Source organism: Montipora capricornis, chromosome 14, assembly GCF_036669925.1.
Source record: "Montipora capricornis isolate CH-2021 chromosome 14, ASM3666992v2, whole genome shotgun sequence".
Taxonomy (NCBI): domain Eukaryota; kingdom Metazoa; phylum Cnidaria; class Anthozoa; order Scleractinia; family Acroporidae; genus Montipora; species Montipora capricornis.
Genome location: NC_090896.1, coordinates 40,463,384 through 40,475,922, shown reverse-complemented (window position 1 = coordinate 40,475,922; position 12,539 = coordinate 40,463,384). Strand labels below are relative to the sequence as shown.

The 12,539-nt window shown below is 39.4% G+C and overlaps 1 protein-coding gene across 2 annotated transcripts in view; it reads right to left on the bottom strand.

Annotated features, from left to right (window-relative positions):
* LOC138032772 (uncharacterized) overlaps positions 1-12,539 on the bottom strand; it is a 62,689-nt gene that overhangs the window by 32,018 nt on the left and 18,132 nt on the right. For both annotated transcript variants that reach the window (XM_068880495.1, XM_068880496.1), the window contains 5 exons: positions 9,805-10,181; positions 9,205-9,372; positions 6,769-6,879; positions 5,761-5,877; positions 4,900-4,990 (listed from right to left, as the gene is read on the bottom strand). In XM_068880495.1, coding sequence (XP_068736596.1) covers positions 4,900-4,990; positions 5,761-5,877; positions 6,769-6,879; positions 9,205-9,372; positions 9,805-10,181 — 864 coding nt within the window. The remainder of the gene's footprint in view (positions 1-4,899; positions 4,991-5,760; positions 5,878-6,768; positions 6,880-9,204; positions 9,373-9,804; positions 10,182-12,539) is intronic.

The window sequence follows — 12,539 nt, the reverse complement described above, 5'->3', positions numbered from 1 at the left end:
TGTTTGAAAAACCTTGAAACAAATTCTGTGATTGTTTAGCATCCCATTTAATAGAAGGGACAAAGTTTTGAAGAGCTAAGCTTATGGACACCTCAAATGCCCTAGGATGACCCAGTTGACGAGTAAAATAATCTGGCGTTAGACCGAGTAAAATCCGTCAAATCGCACGCCCAGGGGCCAGTAAGGGAATCAGTGATACCCTTAGTTACTCTACCAAAAACAGAGCTAAGTGCTGGCATCAATGAACTAACTGGCTCATTTAGTTTCATTATCTAGACACAGACGTCATGCTTTTGCAGTGTGTTTGGAAGCAACTTTACAGCAGCCTATATTTCCGATAAAATAAGTATTTTGTGAAACAAAAGGACAATGCAACATTGCAGACTGTGCAGTATTTCTAGTCATTTGAGAACTTATTCGACACAACCCCTCAATTAAACTTTGTCAGAGTGGCGTCTTTATGTTGGTATGTACAGTTGTCAACAGTTTCTAATGCAATTTATTTTTCATGCCAACAAAAGAAATGTTTAGATTCAAGGTTGTAGACAAGTCTCTGTTCCTGATTGGAGTTTTAAAATAAACTGTCTTTTGTGCATTGTTAGTCAGTGAGTTGAAGAGAATAGTACCATTTCAAAACTTTGGCAGTGAGGAAAGGATGACATTATCTTGGGGGGTAAGATGGGAAATAAACATTCTCAGGATAATAATGTAAAAAATATTATTACATCCAATCTGTCAAATTTGAGGGTTCAAAATAAGTACCGACCTCCACTCATCTGGAAAAATGGACTATTAAGTGTATTAAGGATGACTAGTCTTAACTTCCTAAAGAACTTTTGGCTTTTGCATTTTTTTATTTTCTTTCGGTGTGCACCTCTCTGCTTTTCCACAGGAAATTGACGACTTTAATGATTATGTGAACAGTTTTAAGTGGGGATGTTGATATGCTCTGCCCAGAGACCGACGATTATGAACAACAGCTTTTCATTATTGTTGACAATGAGGTTCCTCTGGAAGTAAATTCATACAGTCTTGCTGCTCGGTTCTGGGTACATTACGTGGTCAACCTAGAGTATCCAAACAAGCTAACATGTCTACAAACTAGAGTTTAGTGCTGTTTTTCTTTGGATGTGTGCCTTGAAATAGTTCCAAATTGGCTTTTTTTTTCTTAGGATAGATTTTATCTACAAAAATTTTGTTTTTGTGTATGTAACACTTTAATTTCAAGAGAATTTCTTTTTCATGTTAATGGAGCTTACAAACTGTTTCCATTTCTAGGGACTTATCTTATTAACTAAATAGTTTGGCTGATTTCATGCCGCATAGATTTTTCAAAATCATTAGTGTTTTTAGGCGTTTAAGTTTCAGAAATTTGTATTTGTCACCTGAGTTCTGCATCATTAATCTTCGTGAAATTTAACAGAGGAGTATGAATTTGCGATCATGGCTTGTATGAATTACCTTGTGTATGTATATATATTTTCTAAATTTGGAAAGCATTACAAACTTTCATGGAAGAATAATATTCTAAATGTCAACGCGGTTATCCAACCAGAAGTATAAATCTTTATTTAAGAACTCATTATTTGGTGGAGAACAGCCATTATTTGTTTATATATGTATACAATGAAAAGCAATTTATGAAAAGCAGCAAAATGATACTTCCCTCAAGACCGGACGTATACAAAACATGGACCCCAGGTCCATGGACGGTCAACACTTATGGCCATCCCTCAAACTGACAATTCCCTTTTTATTCAACTTACACGACGTACAATCTACTTTAGACTTCAAATCTACTTCAAGGAAACAAACATTTTCAACATGCAGAGAAGATTTAGAACAAGCGAAGCAAAGAGTTGAACCCGGATGGATGGCTTCTCCCTACAGTTCCACTTGACTAACGAGACAAGCTCCCGGAGAGTCGAACTTTTTAGAGTATTGACATAGTGATACCCAGCAAAATAATTGAAGTGTAACCGTCTTCAAAGTGGTTTTTAGACCTAATTACTGTAGATCAGCGCGGCTTTGCTTAGAAATGCTATTTCTTGTTGAACTAAAGCTCTAATTCTGCCTGTTTTCATTCTTTTTACAGCGATAAGCTTGTCATATTTTAAGATGGGATATTGCGTCGTGTAATTGTAAAGAAATGTCCAATGTCAGTTTGACGGATGGCCATAAGTGTTGACCTCAATGGACCACCCCTGTAGACCCGGTCCATGGACTACCCCTGTGGACCAACCCTTATTTTGTAAAGTTACCAGCAGAAAAATCTGAAACTGAGAAGTGATTGTCGCACTTATCTGGACAATTTGAGCAGGAGCCGATGACTAGGAGCGAACAACTTCCATATTAAGCCTATGTCAAGGCAGTTTTGCGGACCAATCTATTTTTAGACTACCTTTTCCGCAAGAAACAAAGACACTTCCTGTTAGTTGCCTCTATGACGTCAATAAATCGCGGTCTGTGAAAACGTCGCTCCTAGGTATGGGTTACTGATTTAAGCAATTGTCTCTTATAGACACCTATACCACCTAATATGTAGTTGACCACTCCCCTAGTGGCTTTTCAGGGTCAATGATCAACACTTTGTGAGGCACTTTGCAGGACTGCTTTTGCACATATACCTGCATGCTACATGGTACATACTCGCGTGATATTTACACGCAGTCCTTACCAACGCACGAAGATCTCGCGCAACCATCCGCGGTTAATTAAGAAAAAAAAAAACAAAACAAATTTATTCGGCCGTTACAGGTACCTACGGTTTATTGTCCTTATCCGAGAAGACTAAAGAGTCTATGACGTCATTAAAAAGGCAGCCTTTTCTCCTCATTTTCTCCTCCTCTCCTTAGTGTTGGTCTGGCCGTGGTTTTGATCCCGCGACCTCCAGCACAATAGTCCGATGCTCAACCAACTAAACCAACCGGTCGACTGAGTCCAGACCTACCAGCTTGGCATAAGAAAGACCAGCCCAAAAAAGAATGCTAAGGCCCCAAGAGGACGACGTATGCAAAACATGTCTTGCTCCCAACTAAATGGCTTCATAGTTCAGTTCGTAGAGCATTGCACTGACATCGCAGAGGTCACGGGTTCGGACCCCGTTAAAGCCTCCTGAATTTTTCATGTCTCCGCAAGAGACAATAATTATTGCTTATTGTCCAGATAAGTGCCAGGATGACTTCTCTTTCTCGTCCAGAGATTTTTCTGCTTGAAACTGTACAAAATGAGGGGTGGTCCACAGCTGGAGTAGTCCATGAACCGGGTCCATAAAGGGGTCCATGGACCGGGTCCACAGTGGTGGTCCATGGACCTGGAATCCATGTTTTGTGTACGTCTCTAAAGACCTCTACCTTTAGAACACCAAAGAAATTTTACCCAAAGAACTCATGTTCTATGAGAAGAATCCTAAACCTTATTTCGTGACGAAGAATCTCACTTGAAAGATCCTTCAAAGACGACATAGTTTTCTGATTAGAAGAATGATTTATTCTTTTGGAGAGAATCCGGTTTCAGAGTCTGGTGTTTCGCTCTCCTTGATCTTCCACGATTCAAAGACAGTCTTTTAACTTTTGAAACTGATCCCGGACCAGTGCATTAAGCAGCGACACAATCTGTTTTACATCTCCACACTACTCAAATTTTAATCGAAAATCCCAGGCAACAATTGACAACACAGCCCGTTGGTAACAAATTCAGCACATAGATATGTTATCGCTTTAATCACATCATATTGTTCCTTTTTCAGTTCTAGGGTGGGTTGCATGCCATCGTGAAACACATCCTCCACCCCGTAAGTTCGCCATTTTGGCGTTGAGCTTACGCCTGCGCAATGGTGTTCATGACAAGTATCTTGTCATTCGAAACAGACGATTATCCCAGAGTCGCTCGTTTCCCGACCCGCTGGTCAAGGTGAACGAAGACTCTGGGAACGAGATAAATGGACCAATTAATAAATATTGACACACTATATGCGCAGTACAGGTTGCGCAGTGCAATACTGAGGAATCACCTTAACGAGACGGAAGGCTAATTTACTTCTAAAGAGAAAATGAGAAGTTGCATGCTGTGTTTCTTATTCTAGAACAGGCCCAACCTAACCTAGTACGTAGGTACCTTTAATAGTTAAAGGGACACTGTCATGCTCAATTTGCTGTTTTAGGTCAAAATGGGTGAAAATCTAAATTAGTTCTTAAGCTCACACGTACAACATTCCAGACAACCCACTGACAAGATATGAAATATATTTATGGAACAAAGAGCTATAGGTTTGCTTTTTTTAAATTTTTGGTGTCTTTCTAAAAACACTGTCTCCAAACTTGGCTGCAAACAACAAATAATAAGATTCAATGCACTTCAATGGTTATTGGCAACAAAACTACAGGATTATTTTGTGATTTTCATTAATGCAAAGAGGTCTTTTAGTGTTTTGAAGTTTGACTAAAATAGCGTGACAATGGCCCTTTAAAGGGGATGTGTCACGAAATTTAGTCAAATTCAACGACTGGAAACTGACAACCAAATAAAGCAAAACATAAAAATAACTGCTTAGAACATTGAAGGAAGGTTTGAATAAAACAGCAAATACAAGAGGAGGCAGGGATGTGAAAAATTGGAGAAGATTAAAATGGATTGTGAATTGGGTATTTGAAAACTGTTCAGGCTAAAAGTTTTTTGACCGAAAACCTTCGGTCAACCTTAAGTCATTTTCAGTCGAAACGTCGTTATCAAGTTTTAAGTGAACGTCATTTGACGTTCAAAAAAGTCAGTGTGCAAAATTTCTTATAGTAATTATGCAAATTTCTTTGACTGCAATTTCAGCATATTTCGTTTAACGTTATGTTGTGTAGCGAGAAGGGGCGACTAACTGGTAAAATGACACAAAATTAACTTATTTACCTGCTAACACCGCGTACGACACAGTTAGTGGGTCAAACCGTTGAACAAATAGCTCTTTGACGCAGATTCTAAATCTTGCGTTGCTGATGAACTTAAGGGAAAAACAAGAACAATGAGCAAAAGTGACTCAAAATGCGAAATGAACTGCGTATAACATGACAGCCTCGTTTTCAAGACCTTTCCATTTGTTTTGGCGTGCTCTGGATGCGAAGATATTACAACCTCTTTGATACATTACGAATTCTTTCACCATTCCCTTCCCCCTTTGCCAGTCAATCAAGGAACACGATAGGCTATGGATTGAAAATGGCTGACTACACTTCAAATATAACAATTTATAAAAGGTGATCGGATAGTTTAATATTTGCTCACGGTTTTTTTTCCTCTTACCCCGACAAACAAAGAACTGAATGCAAATCTTAAGAACCAAAGTATGGTGTGTAACTATTGATGTTAATGGTGTAATGTGCTCGTGGGAAAGATAATAGGCTGATTATCGTTGCTAGGCAACGGGGAGAGGACAACTGACAATTCAGTGTCCAGGGCAGGAGCCTACGACTCTCTTTCTTTTTCAATGAGACGTGCGGTTTGGGAGAGGTACTAGTTTTGTGCCCGCGGTGATGATTTTAAGTTAATGTTTCCAAGATGGCTTGACATGGCTAAATAACAGACCCCTTTTCTGGGGTTTCGTGCCTGGAAAAGCCTTGAATTTCAACTGTAGTGAGTAAAGGAAATTCTCTAAATTATTATGGGTTATATTTGACAGGGTGTCTCTCTTATTTTGAGCAATCGTATCAACCCCGAAGTGCTATTTTCCTATTTTCGCTTCCAGGAAAACCCTCAAGCATTTTAAATCTCTACCTCAATCCAGCTGACAATTCCGTTGCAATCCGGAGATGCATTCCCTCCTCCGCTAGAATGCTTGGCTGTAAGTATCACTGTTGGGTAGTTATTGTACGTCCGTGTAAAACTCACATCCTGTAAATCACAAAAAAAAAAAACTCTACATCTTTGTCAAAAGGTGGTGTTTACTTAAATTTCTCCCTCTCATGGCGAGTAAATTGCAAAGTGCAGTCTTTCTGGCAAAAATAAAACCGTTCAATTAACAAACAAGTTAATCTCCACTAAACAGAATCAGGACAACTGCCATCGCAATCATTACGCAGTTGAACAAAAAAAAATCAGAGCAAGTTAGCCTTTGAATCTTTACCACATTTATAATTACAGAGTTTCACTTTCGACCAGGGTTATGCAGCAAAATTCATTTAAATTCAAGGGCTTTGCGCTTGTTATCGACGCTTGGTACCATGGGAAATTGTTTGGTTCTGTCTTGTTTCATTTTTCAGAGACTTTTAAACAAAGAAGAGGAATGTTCTGCTCTTGTAATTATGAGCGCATATGCGGAAACGCCTCTGAGAGATTATATTTGAACTAAGACAGAAGCGGCCATATCCAAATAGATTGGCTTTGAAGATGGTCATTTTGAAAATTTTGATTGTGCGGCCGTACAACCGTACTCATGATGAAGTCCACTCAAGATGAGATCTTTTTCAAGGTTACTGCATCTAGTGATTACTAAGTGTTTAAGGATGACGATATACAAATTAAGTCATTATGTTTATCGCTACAAGAAAATTTGTACTGTTATCAGTATCTCCTGCAATGGGAAATGTGATTCTGGTCATCGCAGCTCCGATTGTTAGGAGGGAAAGTGAAAAATGGGGATATAATCAATGTTCCGTTGACATGGCAAGTGATATTGGCACACTAATAAATGTAATCTGCAAACAAATGTGCACATGGAAATGGGATTGGTAACCCCTTGCCCTCTTCGGGGCAATTTTTTTTATCGTTGTTACATTTCCACACCTGGCAAAAAGCGAAATTGTTACTCTTGGAAGGTAAGATACCATTTGGAAAGCTGACATTACTGTGCTCTGAAAATAATGGTCTGTGTAAGGTCTCGAACGCCAACCAATTCTGAGGAGAAGAACAGACAAATAGGTAGTCAGTGTTTTTATGCTCGCGCTTACTTCCATTACCTGCCGAAATGCAAAGAACTCATGATTTGTATGAGCCGACACTGTACCTTGGATTCTCTCGTTTATCACACGGATACCGAAAAATTACTGAATGTTGATTGGCTGAGATGGAGGACATTTCTTGTTAATCATTAATCATGAGCTAGGGCACCTTTGGTACTTATTACTTGATTCTGATTGGTTAACAGTTGCTCAGCCAAAGCAAGCGTCACGTTGCCCCAGTTGTTCAAGCGATGGATAGCGCGCTATTCACCGGTTAAATCACTATCCACTGGATAACTCAATTGGTTTTGCGAGTGGTTATCCGCTGCATAGTGGTCTATCCAGTGCATTGCGCTATCCATCGTTCGAACAACTGGCACCTTTAGTACTTATTATTTAATCCTGATTGGTTAACAGTTGTTCAAGCGAAGGATAGCGCTACTCACCGGATAAATCACATGATCCACTGGATAAATCAATTGGTGTATAGTGATTTATCCAGTGCATTGCGCTATCCATCGTTTGAACAACTGGGGCCTGATTGGTTAACAGTTGCTCAGCCAGAGCAAGCGAGGTTACAAGAGAATCTTTATTCACAAATAAAATGCTTATAATAATTATTTCTGTTGACAGCAACGAGTTATGGAATTGACCTTAATTAACCAAATGAAAGCGTGTTGCTGAAATTTTAAGACTGAAGACAGTGTTCATTTGTTGCGGAATTGAACTCTAAGTTTGGACGTTTATGCGATAAACATGTAATCGCAATGTGCCACTCGGGCAATTTTGTGAAAACTATAAAAATACGCGTGAAATTAATCTTTAATTAACCTCGATTCCATGTTATTATACATTTAGTCTAAATACACAGGTGATTGTACAAAATCGCGCGCTCTCATTGGCTCGCTATCTCGGATTATCAGCCGATAATCACCTCGACGGACAAAATGGCTGCCAGTACTCGTTTTGCCACCGTAAGTGAGGATGATTTTCGCGTTGAAAGGTTTTTTTTTTCCCTTTTTTGAAATAATCACCTGTGTATTTATACTAAAACAATTAATTGTTAAATACAAATCAACGGACAGTCTTTGCAAAATGTGTCTTTAGCCAAGATCATAGGATAGGCATTGCAATAAAGTCGATACAGTCTAAAATGAAATCACCTGTCATGACTGATAGAAATTTCAGACGAGGCAAAAATTAGCCACCTAGAAATTTCTACAGACCTGAAGTGCCCCTATAACTTCCCCGTCCCCGGTAGCAGAGGTCAATTTTCTTTTGCGTTTTCTGTGCTAACGAGTACGGGAAAAGAGACTTCTGCCATGGATCGAAACTCGCTGTATTGAGCATGCACAGAGGTTACTTAGCGATCGAATCCCTCATGTCATATCATATCATATCATATCATACATCTTTATTTACCCTCGGATTTTTAGAGTAGCTTGGTGTAGCTAATATCTCCGAGCATTTACCCTCCCAACCATGATACACCACAGAAGACAGACCACAACACCGGGAACTACATGCCCTACTCTTTGCGACAAGTGTGCAGGTTCTTTTACGTCCCACAGGATTATTTAACATTGAAGGGTTGTGAGACGGGACATCCGGCTTATCGTCCTTATCCGAGAAGACTCGAGAGTCTAACCATTTGCAGATGTAATTAGAAAGGCAGCACTTTCTCCTCAATTATTTAAAGACCCTGAGTGTTGGTCCGGCCGGCGGAGAAATCACGACCACCCGCGGGACAGCCCGATGCTTAACAAACTGAGCCACCGGTGCGCGGTGTGTTGGTTTATGCAAGTATTGTGGAAACCTTTTTAGGTGATTCAGACAAATTTTAAAACATTCAGACGTTGGATGCCTCTGAATATAAACTTATTCAAGGTCCCTTCAAAGTCAGTCTATCCACGAGCTTGTGTCACGCAACAGGCTGGGTCGATTGGGCTTGACTTAAAAAATATATATATATATATATTGGGCTTGAATTGAAGAGGACAACTCACGGTTTTCATGATTTTAAAAACAGTAAAAAATGCGAATGTTTTCCTGATACTAATAAAATTCCATAAAAAATTCTGAAATGTCCTAAAGTTTGTTGCTGTTGTTGTTGTTATTGTTTCTCTTGTGTAGAACGAGAACGAAAAGCTAAAAATGGAACCTTTTTCTTCATTTGCGACAAGACTTAGTCTAGCTATACATAGAGTCGAACCAAAGAACAACATCTTTATAACCCTGGACAGCTCATCACTAAGTCACAAAATTAGTACGCACTGCTCACCACAGAAATGTCATCGTGAACTCCTGCAAAGTTCTGTAGTTCTCGGATACAAATCTTAAAAGAACGTGCAGATACGTCTTCTAACCAGACACTGGCTGCGTCATGCTTCAGGCTTGATCTATAATGCTCGGCTGTTACGAAGACAGTAGGTTGTGAAGAGAATTTCCCCTGATAATTTAAAAATTAAAGGAAACATCTAAATCCAACCCGTAGGTGTTTAGACACTGCTAAGGTGACAAACATTGTTGAGAAAATCTTGAGCACATGCGATCAATTGGTTGGGTGCGATAGCACACCGAGTTGAAAAGGTGGTTTGGTTTAATACTTCATTACCAAAATCAAAGAGCCCAAACAATTATCTCATTCACGGAAAGAGGGGCTTCAAATGCTTGCAATACCACCATTTTTTGCATGCTGATGCAATCAAACACACTTTCAAAATCTGTAGTGTTACCTGAAGCGAATTTGCGCGTATACGTAGTCTGTTTGGTGGTTGGCGAAGGATAGTCTATAGAATTTTAAAATTAACCATTATGTCGCTCCTCGTATAGAAGCAACAAATCCGTGGAGGAAAGACATCAATGTACTGAGTTTACTTACGCTTGGCAAAGTGACAGTCTGACAACTAGTTCCAGTCCACCAACGAGTAAACTTTTTCTCGCCCGCAATTCCTCCGGGAGGAGCTCCCTGATAAGCGACCCAATCCACAGTAGCAAAGCTATCTGATGGGTAATCATTTCTTCCTGCTCTGGTCACACATGCAGTGAATTGAGTACTGTTCACACTTTCAACCCAAGGAGTAGTGGCTTCATGGACGTAGGCTGGATCAGAGTAGTTCACATGATTCACGGTAAGCTGTATGAAGATCTTTTGGTGAGGGTAAAATATGAATGGTTCAAATTGAATGGTTTCACACTGATCTTCTGCCCAGGAAGGGTGATTCTTGAACTGATGTCTACCTTTCTGCAAAGGAAAACCTATAAAATAAAAAATGAAATGAGTAAGTTGGTTATTAACTAAGTCTCTCTCACAACTGGGTATAATTAAGTACGTATAGCTTCTTCTTTTGAAGATGTTTGCATACCAGTTGCATCATATTGCCAGTCTTGTGCTCGACTTGAAGTGCTCTTAAAGGCCAATCGTTGTTGTCATATATTCTAATTCCAGTTGTTTTAGAACCCTTTTCCTTGCTCGCGTGGTACGGACAGCCTCTCTACGCCGGGTGGTGTATGCGACGTATTGTAAACGGCTGACTAGTTGTGGCATCCAGTTTCCGTATCTCACTGATCTTCCAATCAATAAGGTTAAGGCTGTAAGTCACCAGTGGCACAGCCAATTAATTTATGCCCTTAATCCTTTTTTCTGCATTAAGTTCACTTCGTAACACCAATCGCACGCGTCTGAAATATTCTTTGCGAATCTTGTCCTCATCATCATCGTTTTATTATTATTATTCTTGTTATAATAATATAATATTCTAATGATGAGAGGTTTTGAGAAACATTTTAGAATAAAAAATAGCGGTACAAAAACATGACGTTTCGGCGACGACATGTCACCATTATCAAATGCAAATTATAAGAAGATAGTGAACGTTATATATACAATAGTGAGTGACAAATTACATTGGAATAAACGAGGCGGGAATAAACAAAAGAATGGGAAAAATTTTTAAATAAACAGTTTCGCTGGAATGGAGTCATTCTGAGTGTTCAGAGTCGGTCTCTTTTTCCTTATCAAAAGCATCTCGTAAATAAGGCACTCAAATTTTCCGTGGCATTTCTTTAAGATGGTAAAATGCTCGTGAAGATTGGTAGGTCTTTGACTGTGTTTATCCTTTAGGTGTTTACCGATGACGGAATACTTATGCTCCTCGATGGGCAGGTGGAGGTGGCGGCTCGTGTAGCCCATATAATTCGAATCACACGAATTATATTGATATTCATACACAACAACGCATTGCTGGTTTACAGGTGAGGGCTTTGTTTCCGTAACTTTTAAATCTTCAGATATTTTCTTACTTGTGAAAACTGGTTGCATTAATACACGATCGATTTTCTTTCCAAGATCGTTTAGTTGCTTGCGAACGGAGTCGGCAAAGATTAGAAATCTGCCGACTCCGTTCGCAAGCAACTATTCCGTCATCGGTAAACACCTAAAGGATAAACACAATCAAAGACCTACCAATCTTCACGAGCATTTTACCATCTTAAATAAATGCCACGGAAAATTTGAGTGCGTTATTTACGAGATGCTTTTGATAAGGAAAAGAGACCGACTCTGAACACTCAGAATGACTCCATTCCAGCGAAACTGTTTATTTAAAAATTTTTCCCATTCTTTTGTTTATTCCTGCCTCGTTTATTCCAATGTAATTTGTCACTCACTATTGCATATAAAACGTTCACTATCTTCTTATAATTTGCATTTGATAATGGTGACATGTCGTTGCCGAAACGTCATGTTTTTACATCGCTAGTTTTTTGTTCTAAAATAATAGTAATAATAATAATAATAATAATAATAATTATTATTATTATTACGTTAGTAGTAGTATTATTATTATTACGTTAGTATTATTACGTTAGTAGTAGTAGTAGTAGTAGTAGTAGTAACAGTAGCAGTAGCCGTAGCCTTTGCCGTAGCAGGAGTAGTAGGGAGTTTAAGCAGAGACGACAGATGATGGCAAGGAAAACGTCAGTCCAATATATAACTTAGCGCTATCACAAGTATTTCGCGATTTTTCCGTCTTGATTACCTTGCACAATACAGGCGAACTATCCCGTAACTGAATGGGTGTGAACGGTTTTAAAGTCACAACATAAAATGACTGTTTCATTGTTATTTGCTCAAGTTGTCGTCAAAGCCCAAAATTAGGTGATATCACGTTGTTGTTTGTGGAGCACGGCAGAGTAGTGCACGGAAATTTGTGCTGCGCGTGCGCGTTCCTTTTTTAACCAATAATATTCTTGCTTCGTAACGTAGCCGTAACCGTAGCCGTCGTCTTTGCTTAAACTCCCTACTAATAGTAGTAGCCATGACGTCATCGACCGTCCACCCCTCCATGTATGCCAATGTGACCAGTATCATGTTAGTTTACAGCAACAATAAAAGCAAGGTGACACACGCTAACACCAACCCGGTGTGACCAACACATCACGCATGGGCACAACCATTTCACCCGGTCAATTAGCAGCCAAGGACAGCTGTTTCGGCCTTTTGGGCCTCATCAGAATGGCGTAGCTAACATACCAAGCGTGTGTGTTTAGCACCCTTTTAAGTGGCAGCTTCACATGCCAAACATGTGGAAAGCTGGGTTGGGAACAGCAAAACTG